The sequence below is a fragment of the Natrix helvetica genome (assembly GCF_964273705.1).
Source record: "Natrix helvetica genome assembly, chromosome: 4".
NCBI lineage: Eukaryota > Metazoa > Chordata > Lepidosauria > Squamata > Natricidae > Natrix > Natrix helvetica.
In genome coordinates this window covers 9,557,317-9,584,540 of record NC_138550.1, presented here as the reverse complement: position 1 = coordinate 9,584,540, position 27,224 = coordinate 9,557,317, and the positions used below count along the sequence as shown (strand labels likewise).

Genomic DNA, 27,224 nt, shown 5'->3' with positions numbered 1-27,224 from the left:
CATCCTTCCGAGGTCTGTAAAATGAGGACCCAGATTGTTGGGGGGCAAGAGGCTGACTCTATAAAACCACTTAAGAGAGGGCTGTAAAGCACTGTGAAGCGGTATATAAGTCTAAGGGCTTTTGCTATTGCTAGAATTGAGTCACGCTGGAAAGGAGATCCCATTGCAGTGGTGTGTTGCCAAATCCTTCTCATACCTGCTGCCATTTTTTTTTACTGGATGACCGAAGAACTGTTGGAGATCTTCTGTTGTCCCTGTCTGAAAAGTCAAAGAAATTTTGAGCGTGTGCCATTCAGTCCGTCTTTCCAGATTGAAAAATGCCTCAACGCTAGCTTCAATTCATATTAATTGCTGCTGTTGCTAGGACTGCATTTGACAGAGAACTGTTTACGGAAATGCATTGGGTGTTATGAAAATATATTGTCATGAACACACACTTTAAATAAAGCAACCTATTTCCACACATACCCGCCCCCCACCCCAAGTTGTTACGATCAGGAAAGCATTTGTGGCTTTGCAGGAAACCGCAATCTTGGAACACTGCTGGAATATTAAGTAGGAAACAGCTAGAGTTCTGCTTTTAAGAAAACCTGGGAATTTTATGGACCCATTTATGCAACCTTATTTCTATAAAACAAGCGGTCCTCAACAAACGAACACAATAGAGTCCCAAATTTCCATTGCTAAGCAAGACAATGCTGTTAAGTGAGTTTTGCCCGTCAGCCTGTTGCCCCCAACTATCTGGGTCCTCATTTTGCCCACCTCGGAAGGATGGAAGGCTGAGTCAACATTGAGCCTGGTGAGATTTGAACTGCCAAATTGCAGGCAGCCAGCAGAAGTAGCCTGCAGTACTGCATTTTAACCACTGCGCCACCACGGCTCTTAATAATATCTCTTTATAAAAATGGCTGTCAGGTTTCAAATAGCATCCAAAAGTAGATCAAGATCCTGCCCCCACACCCACAAGTCCATCACAATGGCTCTGTGTGTGTGTGTGTGTGTGTGTGTGTGTGTGTGCCTGTGTATGTTCCAGCCTAACTCTGGAACGCCTCGAGCAATTTCACCCAAACTTGGTACACAGATGAGTTAAATGGTCCCTTCCAACTCTGTTATTCTATTCTATTCTAATATAATATGTGCCATTCAGACAACGCAAGCATACATTAAAAAAGAAAACCTTTAACCTTTCCTCATCACTCAACCAACTTAGTTGCAGATACAAAGGAGACCAAGGTCAGCTTTGGAATGACTATTGGTCAGTTTTCAGTGACTTTAATTTCAATTAGCACCTTAAAATAACTTTTGGATTTACAGGTCGAGGTCAATGGGAATCCAGCAGATGTGTGAACTCTTGGTCTCTTCTCTCAACGTTTAACATGGAGTGACCTCAGGAAGGAGATCCAATCCATAGTGCCATAGGGATTAAAAGGGTTTCCCACATTTTTTGATCTGTTTCTAAATCTACCAGAGAGGCTTGCTGCAAGAATCACACACAATGACAGCTATTTTGTAGAGGAGGAGGACTATGGAGTAGGAAAATATTCTGTAAACATCAACAGCTTTGGAAATCCTCAAAAGATGGTCATCACAAATGGAGATTCTCAGTCCTCCAGGTCATGGTTGTCCCAAAGACGCTTTTTCAATAGGCAACTGGATTTTGTTTTTTCCTTGAAGCCATTTCACTTTTCATCCGAGAAGCTTCTTCAATTCTGACTGAATGGTGCTGTCACCTTCTGGCAATTTCAGCTGGGAGCGAACCGGTACGTCCTGATGATCGGATTGTCCCACCCACCCACCCACCTGAGCTATTTTCCTACCTTTATCTTCTCAGCTGATTCGTGCGGCTGAGCAAATTGCCACGCGAATCAGCTGTGTTACTCAGGGGTGAAATTCAGCCACTTCTGACAGGTTCTGGAGAAACGGTAGCGGAAATTTTGAGTCGTTCGAAGAACCAGCAAATACCACCTCTGGCTGGCCCCAGAGTGGGGTGGGAATGGGGATTTGGCAATATTCTTCCCCCAGGAGTGGGATGGGAATGGAGATTTGGCAGTATCCTTCCCCTGCCACGCCCACCAAGCCACGCCCACAGAACCAGTAGTAAAAAAAATTGAATTTCACCACTGATGTTACTCCTCCGAAGAAACCCAGAAGTGGAGATTTCTTCAGACCTGCCCATGCGCACACAGCTCTGCGATCACCGAACTGGTTGTTAAACTGGGAGCATCCCATCACTGATCTACCTCCAGTTTGCAACACAGTCCTAACAGCAACTGCAGGAAGGTTCCACACCCATTTGCACTATTTGGATGACCTAGATATACCTCCAAGTGGCCTGAATGATTCTCAGAGGGAGCGCTAACAATCAGAGGACTGCGAGGAATATAAATCCTTCCATCCTCCATCATTCACTCAGCTTTGAAGAAGCTTCACGGATGAAAAGTGAAACATCTTCAAGGAAAAACAAAATCCAGTTGCCTTTTCAAAGAGCACTTTTGGGACACGCCAACACATATTTTCTTCATCATCACAAAGTTAGCTTTAGGTCTCAGTGCCAGGATGGTTTTATAAGTGTGACTGATATGTAAGGTGTGGATAATTTTCATCCTCCATGAGTAAAGGCTGGGTCTCTTCCATGCTTCTTTTCTTCTTTCGAGTCCCTAGCGTGATGAGTCCTTTGACCACCATGGCTATTATGGCACCAATCACAGCAGCTCCAAGTAACCATGGCCAGATCTGACGAGCTTGCTCCAAGTAAGGAGTGAGAAAAGTCTGAAAGGGAGAGGCTGTAAAAAAGGAAACAAAAAAAGAATATGTCTTTTCTTTCACATGAAATACCATATTTTTTGAGTATAAGACTCACTTTTTCCCCTATAAAAGAGTGTGAAAATTTGGGTGAGTCTTATACACCAAATGTAGCCTCACCCACCCGCCAGCGACTTGGGCAGTGTTGGGTTCTGGATCCCGTTGCAACTGGTACGGTTGCAATGGGGCCCAGCGTCCACCACATTAAAGCACACAGCGTGCATAAGCGGCCTTACCTCTTGCGACGCCTCTGTGACACTCTAGCTGCTCGTCTGAGCATCGCACAGGCAGTGTGCACTCCTTGCGCGGAAGCGCTGAAGAACTCAAATACAGGTAAGGAGCTCGAGTGGGTGGGCGGGCCCTCCAGAACACCATACCGGAATGGTACCTGGTGCTCCGGGCAAGCACCGGTACGCCCGTACCAGAGCGTACCACCTGCAACCCACCACTGGACTTGGGAGTAAGGCTTGGAGATGATTGGCCCCTCCCATAAGACATAAAAGAGGAGGGAATGGGACATGAGCCTTTGCACGACGCAATTAGTTCATATAGTTGGTTCAAGCTCTGAGAAGTCCTGTTTGACTCTGTGCTACCTTTGGCCTTGCAAAACTAATGGGCAATTAGGTCTCTGGCAGCGTTTCAAGGGAGATAAAGGTGGGTGCTTATCAACATTACCCTGAAAGACTGTGGCAACACAGGCAGACATCTGTCGGACTCTTCACAGACCGTTTGTGAATCATTACGGGCTGTGAATGACCATAATTCACAGCCGTCTAAATAAAAAAGGGTTTGGGGACTAAGATTGTGATTTGTGCTTTCTCAGGAAGCCGAAGTCAGAAGGCCATAGCTATTTCTTCAAGGACCAACCGGTATGGACCTTCTTTGCTCTTTGGAATCAATCACAGTTGTTAGTTAGATGCTGCCACTTAATGAGCGTAGGTTAAAAAGGCAGAGTATAAAATGAATATTCCTCTGCTTGATGTAAATAGTCTAGGATAGCCATATGGCCAATCAAGCATAATAAAAGATAATGGAGTAGAGAGTTGGGGGAAGATTTGGATCAATGCCAATCCATCTCGATCAAGTCGGGAGCTAAAATCCTCAACTTTCAGGAAGCAATAATTTCTGAGGTAGTAATAAGGTGAAACTGAGGTAATTGCTACTGGAAGTTGAAGTATGGGTAGTCTTTGACTTATGACCATTTGTTTAACAACCATTTGGACAATGCTGAAAAAGTGACTTATGGCTGTTCTTCGCACTTACGACTGTTGTGTCCCTGGGGCCACGTGATCAAAATCCAGTTGCTTAGCAACTGGCATGTACAATGGTTGCCGTATGGCAGAATCATCTAATCGCCATTTACACCTTTCCCAAAGGGATTCTGACCACCAAAGTCAATGGGGAAAGCCTTGTTCGCATTACGACCATGGTGATCCACTTAATGACCATGCCAAAATGCCAAAGAATTGGACGCAATTCGCTTCATGACTGCATCTGATCTAAAATTAGAGGATTTTTTTTTTCATTTCGTTCCCTTGGAATCAACACTTTGTAATAAATATGCAGACTGAATAATTCTTACAATTCTTTCAGAATTGTCAACGGCAGTTCACTAACTGAAATGTATCTGTATGACACACACGGGGGAGAATACCTATAAAAACCATGTATAGGTAGTCCTCAACTTACAACAATTCATTTAGTGACCATTCAAAGTTATAAGGGCACTGAAAAAAGTGAGGTACGAACATTTTTCACACTTATGACCATTGTAGCGTCCCCTACATTCAGATGCTTGACATCTGATTCACGTTTATGACCATTGCAGCGTCCCAGAGTATTGTGATCCCCTTTTGCAACCTGACAAGCATAATCAATGGGGAAACCAGATTCACTTAATGACCATGTTAACTACCGTATTTTTGGGAGTATAAGACGCACCTTTTTTCCTCAAAAAAGAGGCTGAAAATCTGGGTGTGTCTTATACACTGAATACAGCATTTTTTTGCCTCCCGAAACCCCGTCCACCAAAATCGCCATGCATAGCCTTATGGGAGCTTTCAGAAAGCTCCTGGGGGCTGGGGAGGGCAGAAATTAGCAAAAAAATGGCCCATTTTTTTGCCCCCCTCCCAGCAGCATTCTATAAGCCTCCATAAAGCTATGCAATTTTTTGTGACAAAAAACGGGCCCATTTTCGCGAAAAATGGGCTGTTTTTTGCTAGTTTTTGGCCACCCATCCCCCAGGAACACTCTACAAGCCCCCCCCCCCCCCCCCGGCTATTCATACCTTTTATTTGAAAAAAAAATCGGTTTGGGGAGGTTTGCAGAGTGCAAAAAGGGTTTTTTTTTCCTTTTGGAAAGCTCTTTAACTGATTGATGAGAATTACATTGATCAAGTGCTGTGCCAGCAGAAAGAAAGTGTTAGGTGCTTCAGCAATTTCCTTCTCCAGCACATGGATAAATACACCTGGAAACATCTACCTATCTACCTACTCTCTCTCTCTCTCTCTCTCTCTCTCTCTCTCTCTCTCTCTCTCTCTCTCTCCCTCCCTACTGTATTTCTCTCTCTCTCTATTTCTCTCTCTCCCTCTACCTACCAACCTACCTACTCTCTCTCCCTCCCTACCAATCTACTGTATTTCTCTCTCTATCTCTTTCTTTTTCACTCTCTCTATCGCTATCCCTACCTACCTACTGTATTTCTCTCTCTCTCCCCCTCTATCTACCTATGTATCTACCTACCTACACTCTCTCTCCCTACTTATCTACTGTATTTCTCTCTCTCTCCCCCTCTACCTACCAACCTACCTTCTCTCTCTCTCTTCCTACCTACTGTATTTCTCTCTCTATTTCTCTCTCTCTCTCTCTCTACCTATTGTATTTCTCTCTCTCTCTCTCTATTTCTCTCTCTCTATCCCTCTACCTACCTACCAACCCACCTACTCTCTCTCCCTCCCTCCCTACATTATTTCTCTATCTCTTTCTATTTCTCTACCCCTTTACCTACCTACCTACATTCTTTCTCACCCCTACCTACTGTATTTCTCTATCTCTCTGTCTCTCTCTATTTCTCTCTCTCTTTCCCTTTATCTACCTACCTAACTACTCTCTCTCTCTCCCTCCCTACCTATTGTATTTCTCTCTCCTTCTCTCCCTCTCTATCCCTCTATCTATCTATCTATCTATCTATCTATCTATCTATCTATCTATCTATCTATCTATCTATCTATCTATCTATCTACTTTTTTAAAAAAAATGCCTCTTCAAAACCTTGGTGCATCTTATACTCCAGTGCATCTTATACTCTGAAAAATACGGCAATTTAACAACTGTAGTGATTCACTTAACAAACATGGCAAGAAAAGTCGTAAAGTTGGCCAAAACTCAGTTAACAACATACATTTTGGGCTCAGTTGTGGTTGTAAGTTGAGGACTACCTGTATATATTCATGGAATAATTTAAAAAAGGAAGAAAAATTCAATATCGGGAAAAACTAATAAAAAAACTCCACACATCAGGCAAAATTCAAAGGCATATACACACCTGGAAAATGTGTGGCAAATAGACAAATTAAGAGGCAAAGCATTCAAACTTATCGAATGTAAAGAGGGGAAAAAACAGCGGTGAAAATCAGTAGGTTCTGACAGGTTCTGGAGAACTGGTAGGGGAAATTTTGAGTAGTTGTAGAACCGGCAAATGCCACCTCTGACTGGCCCCAGAGTAGGGTGGGAATGGAGATTTTGCAGTATCCTTCCCCTGGAACGGGGTGGGAATGGAGATTTTGCAGTATCCTTCCCCTGGAGTGGGGAGAGAATGGAGATTTTACAGTATGGAGATTTTGCAGTATCCTTCCCCTGGAGTGGGGAGAGAATGGAGATTTTACAGTACGGAGATTTTGCAGTATCCTTCCCCTGGAACGGGGTGGGAATGGAGATTTTGCAGTAACCTTCCTCTGAAGTGTAGTGGGAATGGAGATTTTGCAGTATCCTTCCCCTGGAGTGGGGAGAGAATGGAGATTTTATAGTATGGAGATTTTGAAGTATCCTTCCCCTGGAACGGAGTGGGAATGGAGATTTTGCAGTATCTTTCCCCTGCCATGTCTACCAAGCCACACCCACAGAACCGGTAGTAAAAAAAATTGAAAACCCAAGACTTACAGTTTTCTTTGGCAGAAGCAGAATTAAAAAGCTCCACCAAAACAAGTCTTTTTAGCCTGTTACAGTCTTGGGATCATGCTTTATGGCAGGGGTGTCAAATTCGATTTCATTGAAGGCTGCATCAGGGTTGTGTTTGACCTCGGGGGGGGGGATGGGATGGGCGTGGCCTGGGTGGGCATAGCCAGCTTGCCATCCCTTGTCACTAGTCATGTCACTCATGCCATTGGCACCTGTGGCAGCCCGAGAACTCGGCCAGCGAAAACAGCCCTTCCGAGCTCCATTTTTGCTGGCAGAAGCACTGCGAGCTCATCCTTCGCTGTTTCCAGGCCGCCCGTGGGCGAGATCTAAGCACCTAGTGGGCTGGATGTGGGCCGCGGGCCTTGAGTTTGACACCCCTGCTTTAGAGTAGAATTCTTTTAGAAAATCTAAGCTTGCCAGAAATAGTCCCTTTGCTGTGGACTTTTTTAAAATTGGTCTGGGAAACTGCATAAATCCGAAGATTGCCATTCCTACCATAAAAAAGTCCTTTTCCCTGCTAAATCTGACTAAAGTCACCTCCAGCATGTCCCTGCATTCATTTCTGGCCTGAACTCCCCTGCTGACAGGTACCTGTTCCAATAACCTTGAAAAAAAATCATAATTACTTTTCCAAAGATTGACTGTTTCTGCGAATAATTAAGTCAATGCAGATAACAGCTGTAATAAGCTACAGCATATTATCTGCAGGATGAACGGACAGGGGCAGGGAAGGGAAAATCTCTTCCTTCCTCTTGTCTCCCTTTCTCTTTTCAATTACTTTTATTTTCCTTTCCTCCTGACCTCCCCCAAAATTGCCTAGGGCTAAAAATTTCTTTTTCTAATCCCTCCTGTTAATTTGACATTTTAATTTTGTTTCCAGCCACACGTTGTTGGTATTTAAACACATATATCTCAAGAGGAGAGTCCCTGTGGGCTCTCAATTCTAATTAATGCCAATTGGTCAACAGTCATCATTGTTTCCTTGGAACTCAATAGAGGTTTTTCAGTGCCACCTGATCGGATCCCCAAAACAAGTCTTCAGAAGATGCTCATTTGTAGCATTCGATGTTACATTTAAACATTTAAATAGGAGCCAGCCGTGTGCAGCAGCTGCCCAAAAAAGCCAACACAGTTCTAGGCTGCATCAACAGGGGGATAGAATCAAGATCACGTGAAGTGTTAATACCACTTTATAATGCCGTGGTAAAGCCACCCTTGGAATACTGCATTCAGTTTTGGTTGCCACGATGTAAAAAAGATGTGGAGACTCTACAAAGAGTGCAGAGAAGAGCAACAAAGAGGATTAGGGGGCTGGAGGCTAAAAGATATGAAGAACGGTTGCAGGAACGGGGTATGTCTAGTTTAATGAAAAGAAGGACTAGGGGAGACATGATATCAGTCTTCCAATATCTCAGGGGCTGCCCCAAAGAAGATGGAGTCAAGCTATTCTCCAAGGCACCTGAGGGCAGGACAAGAAGCAATGGATGGAAACGAATCAAGGAGAGAAGCAACTTAGAACTAAGGAGAAATTTCCTGACAGTTAGAACAATTAATCAATGGAATAAGTTGCCTCTAGACGTTGTAAATGCCACAACACTGGAAGTTTTTAAGAAGATGTTGCATAACCATTTCTCTGAAGTGGTGCAGGGTTTCCTGCCTAGGCAGGGGGTTGGACTAGAAGACCTCCAAGCTCCCTTCCAACTGTGTTATTCTATTCTATGTTGTTGTTAAACTGCATTTTTAAAGAGGAAAACTTTGGCTGGCTGTTCTTGAAGAGTATACACAATTCTACACAGAGGTTCACAGGTTCGTGTCATATAAATTAGGTTGTTTATGCAGCCTAGAACTGCATTGGCTTTTTTGGCAGCTGCTGCCCACTGCTGGCTCATATTTAAGTGATTGTCCACTAGGACTTCAAGATCCCTCTCACAGTTACTACTATTGAGCAAGGTACCACCTATGCTGCACCTGTGCATTTTGTGCAGAGGTGTACATGTATGTGCACATTGGTTTGGGGTTATTGTCAGGCATGAAGAATCACAACCACACAATAACTTCCAGTTAAGCTTATATATTTCTCATGCCTAAAGTAGCTAGTCAACTAATGGTCAGCACTAGGTGGTAGATAAGAGTTAACAGAATTCAAGGGAGGTTAGACTTCTTAGACCCTTCGTGGGAACATAATAATTCTACGCTGATTTCTCTCGATTCCAGCACCACGTTCTGCCTTGTCCAACTCCTACAGTTACTGAAATAAAGTTTGAGCATCTTCCTCCCCTCTGTCTTCTCAAATTCTTATCCCGTCAGACTTCTAGGTTTGGACAAACCACAGTATGTTCAGGAGTGGGATTCAGCTGTTTGGGACCAGTTCGGGTGAACTGAATGCTAATTTTGCATCTGGTTCACTGAACTCTAGAAAGAGTGCAAAGAAGAGCAACAAAGATGATTAGGGGACTGGAGACTAAAACATATGAAGGACGGTTGCAGGAACTGGGTATGTCTAGTTTAATAGAAAGAAGGATTAGGGGAGACATGAGAGCAGTGTTCCAATATCTCAGGGGTTGCCACAAAGAAGAGGGAGTCAAGCTATTCTCCAAGGCACCTGAGGACAGAACAAGAAGCAATGGGTGGAAACTAATCAAGGAGAGAAGCAACTTAGAACTGAGGAGAAACTTCCTGACAGTTAGAACAATTAATCAGTGGAACAGCTTGCCTCCAGAAGTTGTGAATGCCCCAACACTGGAAGTCTTTAAGAAGATGTTGGATAGCCATTTGTCTGAAACGGTATAGGGTTTCCTGCCTAGGCAGGGGGTTGGACTAGAAGACCTCCAAGGTCCCTTCCAACTCTACTATTGTATTGTATTGTATTGTATTATTGTAATTGGTAGTTGGAAGGACTGGCTGGCCCCACCCACCCTGCCCCTCCCCTCCCAAGATTCTCTACACAGTCTGTTCATCATGCCAGGTAAGTGCAGGACTCGCGCAGAGGCTCTGGGAAGGCCAAAAACAGGCCTCCTGGAAATTCTGGAAGTCTGGAAACAGGCCTGTTTCCAGCCTCCGGAGGCCCTCCGGAGCACGGGGGAGAACGTTTCGACCTTCCCGGCACCTCGATGAAAACCTCCGGAACCTGGGGAGGGTGAAAAATGGGCCTTCTGGAAAACTGGAAACAGCCCTCCCAGAGGCTTGAGGAAAGCTTCCAGAGCCTGGGAAGGGTTAAAAACAGGCTTCCTGGAAGTTCCAGAAGTCTAGAAACGGGCCTATTTCTGGCCTCCGGAGGGCCTCCGGAGCTTGGGGGAGGCTGTTTTCACCCTCCCGGAGGCTCAAGGAAAGCCTCTGGAGCATGGGGAGGGCACAAATGGCCCACCCCTACCATGGTGCAGGAGGCCAAGTAGGCCACACATCCCATGGCCACGTCCACCCAGCAACCAGGCAGAAAACCAGTTCCTAAGATTTTTCAAGCCCACCCCTGAGTATGTTGGATTGATTATTTAAGCCTGGCAATCATGAGCCTACAGAAACCATGGTTTAGGAGCTGGATCAAGGCAGCAGTGGCTTTCACTCGAACTCATTTAGCACATAAAGTTGGAAGAAATAGCACCGATGGAATGAAGATAAATTAGGACTTGTTAGCCAACCAGAAAAAAAAATATTTCTACTTCAAGGAAACTTTACTTTTAAAAAGAAATGAAGTGCATTTAGATGAAGAGTGAGATGGTTAAAGCGGAGGGAAGCAGAGGCCCTATATGGAATTGATTAGTACCTGACCTGTTTGCTAAAAATAATGTGAGTCTCTCTCTCTCTCTCTCCATTCCCCCAAGACAGAAGATTAAATGGTTTCCCGAAAAAGCATTGCACAGAGGATCAGTCTGGCAGAATGCCTACTGGTGTTGGATGGGATGTGGTGGCAAGAGCAGGTGGGAGGAAAAGAGATTTAAACATTACTGGGGCTGAGACATTCCCTGTCACCCTTGGTAGCTTGTCTCCAGGCTCTAGTCTAGAATGCATTTTCTGCCAAAGCTAAAATGCACTGTATGAAGTTTTGCAGCAGGGACAGGAAAAAAGGGCTCAGAGGCAGCTTATTCTGACTGAGGCTTCCCAAGAGCATGAAGCCAACTCTTGGTCCTGACAAAAACCCCTTTTATTAATTCACTGTGAATTCTGCTCATTCACATCCAGCAAAGTCTTTCAAGGGAGGATTTACAGTCACAGACCTTATCTGGCTTGGAGAGCTGCCAGGCCGATATCTGCAAAACTTGGCAAGGAGTCTCGTAGAGTCACGAACCAATTAAGCGAATTGTTTCCTGCAAACTCCACTCCCCTTTCGCTCTTCTTTTATTTCATCTGGGAGAGGCCATTCACCGTCCAATTGTGGCCTTACTCCTAGGTCGACCCCTGTTCTTTACCTGTTCCCTTTGTCTGGCAACTCTGCGCATGCGCACACTGGGAAGAGGCTCCAGCTGTTCTTCTGCCTCACTGATGTCTGACTTTGAAGGCAGCTGATAACTGGCATATGGCTCTGGCCCCCTTTCTGCCTCTGATACAGAGCCCTCATCCGAGCCTTCCCCAGACTCCAGGACTGGCCCATGTTCCTCCCCAACCTCCTCATTGTCCGATTCTTCTGCCAGCTCTGCTGGTTGGCCACAACACAGCTCTTGGCTTGCATTTATCACCTTTGAAGAGCAGAGCAAGCAAACAGAATGCACACATGCACAGGTAGCCTTCACCTTACAACAGTGCCTATAGTAACTGTTGAAAGTTGCAACAGCACTGAAAAAAAGTGATGTATGACTATTTTTCAGGTGACAACCCTGAAGCTGGCCTAACGGTGGCCATTTCCTTTTTGTAGCTTTTCTCTAAGCAGGTTTCTCTTCCCTTCGCTTCATGGCTGACACAGCCTGGAGCTAAGGAACCAGGGAGGGAGGTGTCAAGATAGCTGAGGTGTTATAGCCTCAATGACATTCTTTCCCCTGGGAATCAAGGACATTCATGCAGGTGTTTGAAAAGTGAAGAGTGAGGCCACCTAGACTACATGCTGAGGTCACCTAGACTGCATCTAGGTCACCGTACTTCATGCCGATTGGATCATGTGACTGGGGACTCGGGGGAGGGAGTGACAAAGTTTTACTTTTAATTGGATATAAAACCGGCGGGAACTTTCCACCAAGACTGTGCCAATTTGATATGTCCCCATAAAACGTTATTTGGGGAATATGCCTGCTTCGGAGTTCTCATTGAAGGGGATGTATTACTTGGAACCTTGACATCATGTGGAGCCCCAGGCCGAGGCTCGTCATTACCTGTGGGGGTGGGGGTGGGGGGAGATTGACTATGGGTGGTCTCCAGAGCAGTTACCTCCATTGCGACAGAGTCTGCAGAACCTGCAGAGACCTGAAGCAGCTGCAAGGGACTAATGTCGGCGATTGCTGAAAGCATCACTGGGGGATAAAATCACGTCAGTGCTGCGCTGCACCAGTGCTGCGCTGCGCAGCTGGGTGGGCTGTTTGATCTAACTGCAATGCACTCGTGCAATCAGCTGGTCCTTATTGAGACCCTAGCCCGCCGGCTATGACCTATCAACTTTGTTTTATCAGTACCTTACCCTATTGGGACTTTTAATAACGTATTCGAGGTTAGACTTGCTCCGCCTGCGGGAGGCCCCTCTCTCGCAGGCTTGGCCCTTGGCTCTTCCAAGGGCCCGCCTCGAGGATGGGTTCGTGGACCCCGAGAGGTGCAGGAATCGGAAGCTAAGGGGATTTTTAGTAAAGTGTTTTTTATCTTTTTTAGGGGGTCCCAGGGTGGGGGGGAGGGTTAATCAGACCGGGAGGAGGGCCAGAGCCGGACAGACGGGTGAGTCCAGGAAGGACGGGGACGCGGTGGAGGGGGGGAATATAAAGGTCACGAAAGCAGAGGGTTGTCCTATTACAACGGTTGCGGGGAGGAGGGGATGCGATGACAGGATAAGATCCCAAGGTCGGTTGGGAGACCGCGGCTGCTGGTTACGCCCGGTCGCTTGTACCAACCCCTGCAGTCTAGGTGGACAGGTGCTACAGAGCCAGGGCCTGCGGCTGATGCTTTGCAACGCAAGGTCTGTCACCAACAAGGCCCCCCTCATTAATGAGTTGATCTCAGAGGGGGAGCTAGACCTTGCAGGGATAACGGAGACCTGGTTGGGCCACGAGGGTGGTTTACCCCTCGTGGAAATGTGCCCACCGGGTTTTCGAGCATTCCATCAGCCTCGGGCCCTGGGTAAGGGTGGTGGGGTGGCGGTGGTTATGCGGGAATGTTTAGAGCCGAGGGAGTTCACTGTTCCTCAGATACCCGGGTGTGAGTCCCTTGGTGTGAGTTGGGGCCCAGGGAGGCAGTGGGGCTTGCTGATTGTATACTTGGCTCCTCGCTATGCATCAGCAGCCCTGCCCGAGCTCCTCGAGCTAATCTCAGCGACGGCAGTTGAGACTCCCAGACTTTTGGTCATGGGGGACTTCAACTTGCCGTCAACGGGAGCGGCTTCTGAGGTGGCTCGGGAGTTCATGGCTTCCATGACGGCCATGGACCTGACCCAATTAGTGCAGGGCCCCACTCACGAAGGGGGCCACACACTGGACCTCATTTTTGTATCTGAACAGTGGACGAGTGATCTGGGAATAGGGGATTTAGTTATCACGCCCCTGTCATGGTCAGACCACTCATCCCTCTGGCTGGACTTCCCTGGCGCTATCCCCCACCGCGAGGAGGCGGAACCAGACTCTATAAACTGGTACCGCCCCAGGCACCTGATGGAATCTGATAGATTCCTGACGGAGCTTGGGCCAATACCTGTAGCCTTGTCCCGCTCCCGTTCCAAGGACCTAGTGACTGCCTGGAATAGGGCGACGACTGGGGCCTTGGACCGGGTTGCGCCGTTGCGACCTCTCCTGCGGCATCGACCCACCCGGGCTCCTTGGTTTACTGAGGAACTCAGGGTGATGAAGCGCCACAGGAGACGTCTAGAGAGCAGATGGAGATCCTCGCGCTCCGAATCTGACCGAACACAGGTAAGAGCCTATTTGCGGACTTACCTTGTGGCAATAAGAGCAGCCAAACGTGGACATTGTGCTGCTCTTATTGCGTCCGCGGATAACCGCCCTGCCGCCCTGTTTAGGGTGACTCGCTCCCTCTTATCGCAGGGGGCGCGGGAGACACCCTTACAGGGTAGAGCAGAGGAGTTTGGGGAATATCTTCAGGACAAAATCGATCAGATCCGGAGCGGGTGGACCTCCGTCAGTGGACCAGACGAGCCGCCAACAGCGAGTCTTGAGAGACCATTCTGGGAGGAGTTTGACTCTGTTGCCCCCGAGGATTTGGACAGGCTGCGTGGACGGCTGCGACCCACCACTTGTTTAACGGACCCGTGCCCCTCCTGGCTGGTACTGGCAGCCTGGGAGGTGACACGAGGCTGGCTCCTGGGCCTGGTGAGCGCCTCACTGAGTGAGGGATACTTACCAACCGCCTTGAAAGAGGCGGTGGTGAGACCCTTGCTCAAGAGGCCTGCGCTCGACCCAATGGAGCTAGCTAACTATCGTCCAGTCTCCAACCTCCCCTTCTTGGCGAAGGTTGTTGAGAATGTGGTGGCGCAGCAGCTCCCACGACACCTAGACGAATCCGACTATCTAGACCCGCGCCAGTCCGGCTTCCGACCCGGGCACAGTACTGAGACAGCCTTGGTCGCGTTGGTTGATGATCTCTGGAGGGCCAGAGATAGGGGTTGCTCCTCTATCCTGGTCCTATTAGACCTCTCGGCGGCTTTTGATACCATCGACCATGGTATCCTATTGCGCCGGTTGGAGGGGATGGGAGTCGGAGGCACCGTTTTGCGGTGGTTCGGCTCCTACCTCTCCGACCGGAAGCAATGTGTGTTGACAGGGGGGCAGAGATCGTCCCTGAGGCCACTCACTTGTGGGGTGCCACAGGGGTCGGTCCTCTCGCCTCTCCTGTTCAACGCATATGTGAAGCCGCTGGGTGAGATCATCCGTGGTTTTGGGGTTGAGTACCATCTTTACGCTGATGATACTCAGCTGTATATTTCAACCCCAAACCACCCCAACGAGGCTGTCGAAGTGATGTCCCGGTGTTTGGAAGCCGTCGGGGTCTGGATGGGGGACAACAGACTCAAACTCAACCCCTCCAAGACCGAGTGGCTGTGGTTACCGGCACCTCGGTTCAGCCAGCTGACTCCATCGCTGGCCATAGGGGGCGAACAATTGTCCCCTGTGGAGCGGGCGCGCAATTTGGGCGTCCTCCTTGATGCCCGGCTGTCAATGGAGGACCATGTGGCAGCCGTGGCAAGGGGGGCGTTCCACCAGGTTCGCCTGGTGCGCCAATTGCGCCCCCTACTGGACCGGAGTGCCCTGCGCACGGTCACTCATGCGCTGGTGACGTCTCGCCTGGACTACTGCAATGCTCTCTACATGGGGCTTCCCTTGGGACGCATCCGGAGACTGCAGCTAGTTCAGAACGCAGCCGCGCGGGCTATTATGGGACGTACACGTTACTCCCACGTAACACCTCTCCTGCGCGAGCTGCACTGGCTACCTGTGGCCTTTCGGGTGCGTTTCAAGGTATTGATCACCATCTTTAAAGCGCTCCATGGCAGTGGACCTAGTTACCTGCAGGATCGCATCCTACCACACACGTCCCTGCGACCTATTCGCTCACACAGAGAGGGGCTCCTCCTGGTGCCGTCTGCTAGTCAATGCCAGCGGGCGACACCTAGGAGTAGATCCTTCTCTGTGATGGGCCCAACCCTCTGGAATGACCTCCCCCCAGACATTCGAACTACCACCGACCTCCGTTCCTTCCGGCAAAAGTTAAAGACTCACCTGTTTCAATCAGCTGGCCTGGCACTTTCTTAGTTGTACCTCCCAGGGATTTATTTTATTTTAGGGTTGGGGTTTTATTTGTGATGTTTTAAGATTAGAATTATTTATTTCTTAGCACAGTCTATTTCCTCCTCCAATGTATCTTAAATGCAGTTTAAACGTATTTAATTATTGTGAATGTTTTTATTATTGACTGTACACCGCCCCGAGTCCCTTTTTGGGAGAGGGGCGGTCTAAAAATCTAAGAAATAATAAATAAGAAAAATAAGCTGCGAGAGAGAGTAACACTGGATGGTGGCTGCTTGAACCGAGCAACGGGAAATCAGCTGCAAGAGGGAGCTGTGCTGGATGGGGGCTACTAGGACCCTATAAGAGGCGCTGGAAGGCGGAGGGCCCAGCGCTGGCTTTATTTGGTTATCTGAACTCGTTGTGTGCTAAAGTCCTAGTCTGTAGCACAAATAAAGCTCAAAGATTTACTCCCAAATAGAGCTTCCTGAGCATTTCTTTTATTGCTGCACAGGCTGGCTTAGACCAGCTGAGATAGCAGAGTTCTCATTGAAAGGGATGTATTTACTTGCAACCTTGACATCATGCTTGTGACCGTTTCCGCATCCCCACGGTTATGTGATCAACATTCAAACACCCAGCATCCGTTGTAAGTCGCTTATTTTTAGGGAACTCCGAAAAGTCACTCGCTGAATGGCTACAAATTGAGGACTACACGTATTATGCTTCTCAATGGGATCTTATCTCTTAGAGTCCTGCTGAGCCAATGCATCAAAATAAAGACTGGCACAGAAATGCGTACTACCTTGCCTCCACTGGTCCTCCTTAGAATGAGGGGGTCAGATTACCTGGTTCCACAAGATATTCATAGTCGTAGCCCAATTCTTTGGATGAAATGAAGAATTCCCCGTTCCTATAGAGAGGAATGAACGGGACCATGAAATATTCCCGGTTGTGTCCAATAGGAGCGTTGGCCTCGGGGTAGGCCTGAAGCAGGGGTTTGTGTCTCCGGAGCCACTGTTCATAAATGCTGCAGGGAGGAAAATTTGATATGAATATTTCAACAAAGGAAACAACGGCGCTTTTCCAATCTAAAATAGGTAGGAATAAATGTCCACACGGTAGTTGGTCCTAGATTGATCCAGATGTAGGAGCTCAGCTACAGGTTTCCATGAGAATGGTGAAAACACTACAGCTTTGCAACTGCGGCCTGGACTTTGCTTATCTCTCCAAGATCATTTCTTCCAGCTTTGGTATGCAGCAGTCCTCTGGTTGACTAGTTACAAGGGGCTGGTCTATATCAGGGGTTGGCAACCTTAAATAGTCAAAGAGCCACAAAGGTCCTAACCAGAAGCCCCCCCCCATTAAATTCTGGAGTTGACCGGAAGTCCGGTTCCCCCGCCATAGAGTCTCCTCCCAGCATTCTTTTTCCTCTACCTGTCCTAATCGAAAGCCCTATCAATTGCGGAGCTGACCGAAAAACCTACTCCTTGCCGTAGAGTCTCGTCCTGGTGCGCCCATACTTCCCCCTCCTAATCAGACATTGTGGCGGCTGCAGCAGAGGGATGAAAGGGCCACATGTGGCTCCAGAGCCACAGATTGCCGACCCCTAGTCTTATACAGTTTGTTTCAAGTTGCTGTTTTCGCGCACTTTGCCTCAGAGCTTGCCTGGAACGTCTTGCTTTCAGTTCATTCCTAGTAAAAGTACTTTTCTCTAAATCTATGGAGCTAAGGATATTTCTTTCTTAGGAAATGGATAGAGAGGCAGCTCTGACACAACCGTAACCGGTCCTGTCTTAAGACCCTGATGGTTTTCAATCAGCTCGGTCTTGTGAGTGATTCAATTTTATGACCTTTTTTTTTTGGCAGTGGTCATCAAGTGAATATGGCAGTCGTAAAACTAACAACAGTGCTCCTTAAATGAATGCCATGATTGTTAAGCGGATTGATTATTCGCTATGGCACAGTTTTGCTGAAAATTGCAATTAAGTTGTGGTTTTCAGCAAAAACATCCTGAGAGGCGGTCATGTGATCTGGGGGGGTGTATCTGCAAATGGGCATACATGTTGTGTTGCTGAGTGTCTGAGGTGTGGTTGCAACATGTCTACTGGGGAGAGCAGCCATCAGAACTTTGGAAGTGAGTGATAACTCCCTCCTTCCAGGTATGTCATAACTTTGAATGGCACTAAACATTCAAATAAACTCAACAATGCATAGAGCCACTGACTAAACAAAACATGAAAGTTGATAATGCAATATGAATATGCATATGTATGCTAAACGTAAGCAATATGATTAATAATATCTCAGCTGTATTATATAGTATGTGGTGATTGATATAAAAATACATTGAAATATTGAATAACTAAACAAGTCGAATAAGCAATCATGGAAGATCTTAATGTAATATAAACGTTGGGATTAATATTAGTTACCTAAGTTTGTTAAATGAAACAAATATGATTGATAATATTTTACTCATATTAAAAGGTGTGATAATTAAGATAGGGTGACTGGTATAAAAAAAACCATATTGAAATACTGAATAACCCATCAATGAAACATTATAATTTAATATAAAGATGTGTATTGCGATTAGCATTTTATAAGCTTGTTAAATGAAGCAAATGTGATTAATCCTAATTTGCTTGTATGAAATGTATGAGACTCAGGTACCACAATATTCACACACTGATATGTTTTGTAAAAGATAAAACAGAAAAGGCGTATTTTTTAAAAAAAATTCAAATGAACTCTACAGGTAGTTCTCAATTTACAGCCATTTGTTTAGTGTCCATTTGAAGTCACAACCGCACTAAAAAGTGACTTAGGGCCATTTTTCACACTTAACGACCATTGCAGCATCCCTGTGGCCATGTGATCAAAATTCAGACCCTTGGCAACTGGTGTGCATGTATGATAGTTGCAATGTCCCTGGGATCATGCGATCCCCTTTTGTGACCTCCTGACAAGCAAAGTCCAAAAGGAAGACAGATTAACTTAAGAACTGCAGTGGTTCACTTAACAATGGTGGCAAGAAAGGTCGTAAAATGGGGCAAAACTCACTTCACAAACTATCCTGCTTTGCACCAGGAATTTTGGTCTCGGTTGTGGCTGTAAATTGCATTGTTCTTAAATTGGAAGTTTGCTGGACTTCTTAATAAACAACATTTCTTTTTGTCTCAATAAATCTTGTTAAAGTGGCAGCGTGAGATTGGTGCCTGAGAAAGAATTGCTCTTGGGCTGCGCCAAGGAACCTGACCAGTCACCATGAATAATCACAAAAGCAAAATACAGCAAGTCCAACAGAAGCTCAAGAACTGCTTTGACTCTGCGACTGAAAGCTAACAAAGAAACAGCAGTGGGATCATCCCAGTGGTGAAATTCGATTTTTTTTTACTACTGGTTCTGTGGGCATGGCTTGGTGGGCGTGGTGTGGCTTGGTGGGCATAGCAGAGGAAGGATACTGCAAAATCTCCATTCCCTCCCCACTGCAGGAGAAAATTACTGCAAAATCCCCATTTCATCCCTATCAGCTGAGACTCGGGAGGCAGAGAATAGATGGGGGCGGGGCCAGCCAGAGGTGGCATTTGTCGGTTCTCCAAACTACTCAAAATTTCCGCTACCGGTTCTCCAGAACCTGTCAGAACCTGCTGGATTTCACCCCTGGATCATCTTTAGGGACTGCACCTTGGGGTTCCCAGTGAAAAAGACCATGTGAAGTTGAGACGTGGAGAATGTATTTCTGCAGGAAATCTAGATGGGAGGGTTAGATCATGTAAGAGAAGGTATAAAACAGCGGTGGGATTCAAATTCTTTTACTACCGGTTCTATGGGCATGGCTTGGTAGGTGTGGCAAGGGAAGGCTACTGTAAAATCCCCATTCCCTCCCCGCCCCACTAACCTGCTTTCCAGCTCCGTTCTCCTGTCCAGGGCAACAAAAGAAGACCCAGCCAATCAGCTGGGATTCAGGAGATAGAGAATAGGTGGGGGCGGGGCCAGCCAGAGGTGGCTTTTGCTGCTTCTCCAAAGTACTCAAAATTTCCGCTACCGGTTCTCCAGAACTAGCTGAATACCACCTCTGGTATAAAACTGTACGGCAACGTGTTCAAATTCAGAAGACATCTAACACTATATCCTGAATGTCATGGGTTCTTGATTCTTGTGAAGTGTTTGCTTACTTCTAGAGTTACATCTAGATAGTTTTGAAAATGGAATGAGACAATCACAACACCTGCACAAACATTCATGGGTGTTTTTTTTTTTTGTCTTGTGTTGGTGTGGTTCAGATGAGCCCATCCACATGTTCAATAAATGCCTGGAAAAATGGATGACGTGTGCCCATTTCTTCTAACTTCCCATGAGTTTTGCACATCAGCGTGATCAGTAGGTTCCTAATTGTACAGAGCAGCTCAGAGGCACAGCTACACTTCATGCTTTCTGCCTTGTTTCTGTGTTGAGCTCATCCACATGTTCAATAAAAGGTAAGATTGTGTCTAACTCTAGAGGGCGCCACTCATCTCTGTTTTTTAGCTGAGGGAGTCTGCATTCTCCAAAGACCCTTTCCGTGGTCATGTGACCAGCATGATTATATGCCGAGGCACATGGAACGCTGTTACCTTTCCACTGAAGTGGTACCATTTGTCTACTCGCATTTTCATGCTTTCGAACTGCTGGAGTTTGAGCAAGGAACGGGAGCTCACCCCCATCGCACAGCGCTCGGGTCTCGAACCCAGATGGTAAGCTTTACAGACAAGTTCAGCATCTTTAACCACTGAGCCACTCTATGTTTAATAAATGCATGTGAAAATGGGTGATATGTGTTCATTTATTCTAACTTCCCATGAGTTTTGCACATCAGTGTGGTCACCAGGTTCTTGATTATGTAAATAACAGCTTAGGGACATGGTTACATTTGCCATAAAGTGAGTAATAGCAATGAGGGCTTCTACATTTCTCCCCTTCATTTAGCCAACGAGCAGGCAAAGGACCACACATGAATCTGTTCACATTAGGGTTAGAGAGTTCTAATAATAGCTGATAAATTCTGATCTCACAGAGTTTAGGGGCAATTTGATTAACCGGAGCATAATCAGAGTATCATGCACAATTTTTTAAATTGTCAAAGATTTATACAGTAAGTAATATCAAATAACCGTTGGAGATGAAATCAATGGAATCAATCAATTTTATCATGTTTGGTGGATTGCTAAGTAGTGGGATCAGATATAACAAAATAACAGAGTTGGAAGGGACCTTGAAGGTCTTCTAGTCCAACCCCTGCTCAAGCAGGAGACCCTACACCATCCCAGACAAATGGCTGTCCGGTCTCTTCTTAAAAGTCTCCAGGGATGGAGCTCCCACAACTTCTGGAGGCAAGTTGTTCCACTGATTAATTGTTCTCACTGTCAGGAAATTTTTCCTTATTTCTAGGTTGGATATCTCTTTGATTAGTTTCCATCCATTGTTTCTTGTCCTGCCTTCTGGTATTTGGAAAATAGGTTGACTACTTCTTTGTGGAAGCCCCTCAAATATTGGAAGACTGCTGTTATGTCAGCCTTAGTCCTTCTTTTCACCAGAATTCCCAATTCCTGCAACATTTTTCATATGTTTCAGCCTCCAGCCCCCTAAATCATTTTTGTTGTTCTTCTGTTCACTCTTTCCAGAGTCTCAACATCTTTTTTTATCTCATGGTGACCAAACCTGGATGCAATATTCTAAGTGTGGTACCAACACTTGATGTGATCTTGATTCTATCCGTATGAATGCAGCCTAGGTTTGTGTTGACTTTTGGGGGGGCTGCTCTGATATATTGTTTGATTCAGAAAATGTTACAAATGGATTTGAAATTGAAACCAGAAGATTTATTTTTTAGTTTCAGGAATAAGGAGATGGAGAGAAAACATGCAAAGAAAGAATTTTGGGAGTTGAAGTCCACACATCTCAAATTTGCCAAGGTGGAGAAATATTATTCTAGAGCCTTGATGAATTTCTAGCCTCAAAATGAAAGAGGAATTGGCATTTTAGTCTTTCTTATTACCTAAACCTTGTATTGCATTCCTTGTTGTCTTATAGCAAACTAGTTACCTAAGGCACAGACTATGGAAATTATCATACCAGATTTTTAATGAGCAATTTGAACATCAAAGGGAATATTAATTACTGAAACAGTTACACAATTGTCTTGTGATTTCCAGTTCAACTCATTTTGCCAGCCAGACGTAGTTTCTCTCTAACTTCCATGTTGGCTTTCCCTGCTCAGGCTCCAGGCTGCTGGAGGAGGAACTAAATTTTTCACGGTGAGAATTTATGAATTTAGGGTACATGCTTTTCATTTAGCATAAAGTAATCTTATTAGCCAATGTAGGCTAAGGAAGTATCTTTACAGGAATACAATTAACATGGCCGGAAAACAAAATAAAATATATTTTAAATATTATCACTTATTAACCCCATAAAGCTTTACAAAAGCTGCATAAAAATACGTTGGATTTAATTCTACATTCAGGCAAGAAAAACGAAATGCACAGGTACAGTATAGGTGGTACCTTACTCAGTAGTAGTAACTGTGAAAGGGATCTTGGAGTCCTAGTGGACAACCATTTAAATAGGAGCCAGCTGTGTGCAGCAGCTGCCAAAAAAGCCAACACAGTTCTAGGCTGCATCAACAGAGGGATAGAATTGAGATCACGTGAAGGGTTAATACCACTTTATAATGCCTTGGTGAGGCCACACTTGGAATACTGCATTCAGTTTTGGTCGCCATGATGTAGAAAAGATGTGGAGACTCTAGAAAGAGTGCAGAGAAGAGCAACAAAGATGATTAGGGGACTGGAGGCTAAAACATATGAAGAACGGCTGCAGGAACTGGGTATGTCCAGTTTAATGAAAAGGAGGACTAGGGGAGACGTGATAGCAGTGTTCCAATATCTCAGGGGTTGCCACAAAGAAGTCAAACTATTCTCCAAGGCACCTGAGAGCAGAATAAGAAGCAATGGGTGGACACTAATCAAGGAGAGAAGCAACTTAGAACTGAGGAGAAATTTCCTGACAGAACAATTAATCAGTGGAACAGCTTGCCTCCAGAAGTTGTGAATGCCCCAACACTGGAAGTCTTTAAGAAGATGTTGGATAGCCATTTGTCTGAAGTGGTGTAGGGTTTCCTGCCTAAGCAGGGGGTTGGACTAGAAGACCTCCAAGGTCCTTCCCAACTCTATTCTATTCTATTCTATTCTAATAACTGAAAATGTTGCGTATTGTATTACTCCTGGCAATTTGACTGAAGACTACTTAATGAAATATGGAACTTTACATTTCATAGGTATTTTCCTACCCATCATGCTAGTCCCATTGGGGGCAAGAATGAAGGAACCAAAAAAAAAAAAATCTGATTTATGTCAACACCCTTGACTCTTGTTCTTTATACCTTTCAGTCTTCATAACCTTTCTTGGCTTCCATCACATCCATACACCATTTCAATCTTTTCATTTTGTTCTTTAGAGCTTTTTAATTGAAGAATTAAATTAAATTTTAAAGAAGTCAGAATTGATTATCAACATCTTTTGTCATCTTTTATTCATGCCAGGAGAATAGACACAAAACTATTCAGTCACCCGGCAAAACCTTCTGTATCCTTTCCCAATCTGGCTTGGTTTTATTCTGCTGTTTCCTTCTCCACTATTTTTTCTCAGTGGTCCCTCCTGAGTTAACAATATTTAGGTCGCAAGAGAGAGATCTCCTATAGACCTCTCTCTATAGATTATGGTCCTATATGAATTTCCTTCCTTCCTCCCACCCTTCAACCCCTTGTCTGTCCTTCCTTCCTTCCTTCCTTCCTTCCTTCCTTCTTTCCTTCTTTCCTTCTTTCCTCCCTCCCTCTCTCCCTCCCTCCCACTTCCTCCCCTCCCTCTCGTCTTTCCTTCCATCCTGTTTATATTTTGAAGAATGTCAATGATTATTTACTGCTCTGTATGCTGATGATTTACTGTATGAAATGAACCTTTAAGAAGTCTTTAAGAAGATGTTGGATAGCGATTTGTCTGAAACGGTACAGGGTTTCCTGCCTAGGCAGGGGGTTGGACTAGAAGACCTCCAAGGTCCCTTCCAACTCTACTATTATATTGTATTATTGTATTGTAACCTCAAATATTTTTTAAACAGTTGTTTCAAATGCACATTAATCCTGCTTTCATTGTTTGGATTTCCAGAAGCCAGTTCAGTTGTAGACTCTATAATTGTATATCTTTTAATCACATTTAATGTTACTATTTAGTGATATGATTGTATTACAATAAGGCACATATGCTCTATGTATACATTAGTACAGCTAGTCCTCGACATACGACGACAATAGCAATAGCACTTATATACTGATTCACAATGCTTTTACGGAGCTTTCTAAGCGGTTTCCAGAGTCAGCCTGTTGCCCTCAACAATCTGGGTCCTCATTTTACATACCTTGGAAGGACGGAAGGCTGAGTCAACCTTGAGCCTGGTGAGATTCGAACTGCCAAATTGCAGGCAGCTGGCAGTCAGCAGAAGTAGCCTGCAGTACTGCATCCGAACCACTGCACCACCACAGCTCTTAATGGACCCCAAATTTCAGTTGCTAAGTGAGACAGTTGTTAAGTGAGTTTTGGCCCATTGTACACCCTTTCTTGCCACAGTCGTTCAGTGAATCACTGCAGCTGTTAAGTTAATAACACAGTGGGTAAGTGAATCTGGCTTCCCCATTGATTTGGCTTGTCAGAAGGTTGCAAAAGAGGATCGCATGACCCCGAGACACTGCAATTGTCATAAATATGAGTCAGTTGCCTAGCACCTAAATTTTGATCATGTGACCATGGGGATGCTTCGATGGTCGTAAGTGTGAAAAAATGGTCATAAATCACTTTTTTCAGTGTCTTTGTAACTTTGAATGGTCACTAAATGAACTGTTGTAAGTCGAGGACTACCGGCAAGCTACATCCTCAATACTCCAAAAAGAAAGTGGTGCTGTTGGAAGCCTCAAGTCATCACAGAGCCCAGCCTACCTCGCAGGGTTGTTGTTCTGACAATAAAACAAAGGGAGATCTCTTCATAAGGATTTTTGAGTTCCTGGGGAAAAGGTTACAAACCAAACCAGCCAACCAACCAATCCAGAGGTCATATTCAGCAGGTTCTGACCGGTTCTGGAGAACCGGTAGCAAAGATTTTGAGTAGTTCGGAGAACTGGCAAATGCCACCTCTGGCTGGCCCCGCCCCATCTATTCTCTGCCTCCTGAGTCCAGGCTGATCAGGAGGAAAAAGGGGATTTTGCAGTATCCTTCCCCTGCCACGCCCACCAAGCCATGCCATGCCCACCAAGCCACGCCCACAGAACAGGTAGTAAAAAAAAATTGAATCCCACCACTGAACCAATCCAGAAAAAAAGAAATCTCTGCTAACAAATGGATCTGTAGAAATGATCTCTCCGCTGTCCTTAACCTCCTAAGGCCATGATGGTGAACCTATGACACATGTGCCCAAAATGGCACACAAAGCCATGTCGCACGGCACGCACGGCCTTGCCTGCTTGTCTTCCTGGTTTCAGGCGAGCATGCACACATGATGATCAGCTGTCCTTTGTGCGCGTAGCAGTGCCGAAAACCGATCTGCACATGCACGCCGGCCAGCTGATTGTCAGGCACGAATGAATGCTAGAACCCAGAAGTTTGGCTTTTCCGGAGCACAGCGCTGACAAGCGCACACACCGCATTTCCACGTAAAGCTGGCTGGGGAATTTTGGGAGTTGAAGTCCACCAAGCTTAAAGTTGCCAAGGTTGGAGACCCCTATCCTAAGGTGCTTATTTTGAGGCTAGAAGTCCCCCAGGCAACCAGTTCTCAAAAAAACCCCAGCGACTTGTCCCCATTGTGCACAGGAAATTATGGCCATATCCAACACAATGCGGTAGGTACATGCAGCTTCATGGTAATTTTCAAGTGGCTAATCACTTATTCCGGCCATTAGCTGGCAATTCTGGGCAGAGGGCCAGAGAAGGCTAGTCTGCTACATTTTGGAAATTCAATTCGTTGTGCATTCCAATAAACTCTAAGTAGACCTGTGCTTCTCAAGCTAATGGGATTTTAGTGAGCCTGCCTCTAACCTTTGCACTCACCCAAAAGCTCTGTTACCAGAAATGGCTCTGCATTCATATATATTGCATTTGTGCTGATAATAAATAAATAAATAATAAATAAATAAATAAATAAATAAATAAATAAATAAATAAATAAATAAATAAATAAATAAATAAATAAATAAATAAATAAATAAATAATAAATAAATAAATAATAAATAAATAAATAAATAAATAAATAAATAAATAAATAAATAAATAAATAAATAAATAAATAAATAAATAAATAAATGCAACACAAATGTAACAAAGGCAACATAAAAAAATGGCTTTCTGCCTGGATGGCTCCTAGGGTGAGCCGAAAGACAGAAAAAGGGAAGCAGTATGCTCCCTCCCATATTTGGGCATACCAGGGGTTGTGACACTATATATATACATATAGTATATATATATATACATATGTTGGTTTTGTTGTATTCGGGTCTTTTCCCGTGTAAGGTTGAGATTGTCTTTGCAACGTTTCGGCAGGATCACACCTGCCATCTTCAAGCTGTGGGCTTAAAATGGGAACCCAAGTTCCCATTTTAAGCCCACAGCTTGAAGATGGCAGGTGTGATCCTGCCGAAACGTTGCAAAGACAATCTCAACCTTACACGGGAAAAGACCCGAATACAACAAAACCAGCATACCTACACCCGTGAAAATCTACGAAAACAAATATACATATGTGTATATATATATACATATATACTTGTTTTCGTAGATTTTCACGGGTGTAGGTATGCTGGTTTTGTTGTATTCGGGTCTTTTCCCATGTAAGGTTGAGATTGTCTTTGCAACCATTCGGCAGGATCTCACCTGCCATCTTCGGGCTTGGGCTTAAAAGCCCACGCTTGAAGATGGCAGGTGAGATCCTGCTGAAAGGTTGCAAAGACAATCTCAACCTTACATGGGAAAAGACCCGAATACAACAAAACCAGCATATATATATACACACACACACATACACATACACATACACACACAAACACACACACACACACACACACACACGAAATAACCGGATAAAAATGTAGCACAAGTAGGATAATGTTATGTAATTGTCTTTTTTTAAAAAAATTCAAAATCGGGGGCAAACAGACCAATAGAGGATGACAAAATTAGGGCCCGAGGGTGTTGCTTTCTCTAATAATTGTTCTGTGAATTGATTGTGATTGCCGTACGAGTGTTCTGAAGAATAAAGGAAGAATCTCCTCTTTTTATTAGAGGAGGAAATGATGGTGTGT

The 27,224-nt window shown here is 45.2% G+C and overlaps 1 protein-coding gene across 1 annotated transcript in view; it reads right to left on the bottom strand.

Annotated features, from left to right (window-relative positions):
- Positions 1-1,817: 1,817 nt before the first annotated feature.
- TYR (tyrosinase) overlaps positions 1,818-27,224 on the bottom strand; it is a 71,670-nt gene continuing 46,263 nt past the window's right edge. Inside the window, exons 4-5 of the mRNA XM_081950355.1 lie at positions 16,688-16,869; positions 1,818-2,783 (exon numbers count right to left, since the gene is read on the bottom strand). Coding sequence (XP_081806481.1) covers positions 2,563-2,783; positions 16,688-16,869 — 403 coding nt within the window. The 3' untranslated portion in view covers positions 1,818-2,562. The remainder of the gene's footprint in view (positions 2,784-16,687; positions 16,870-27,224) is intronic.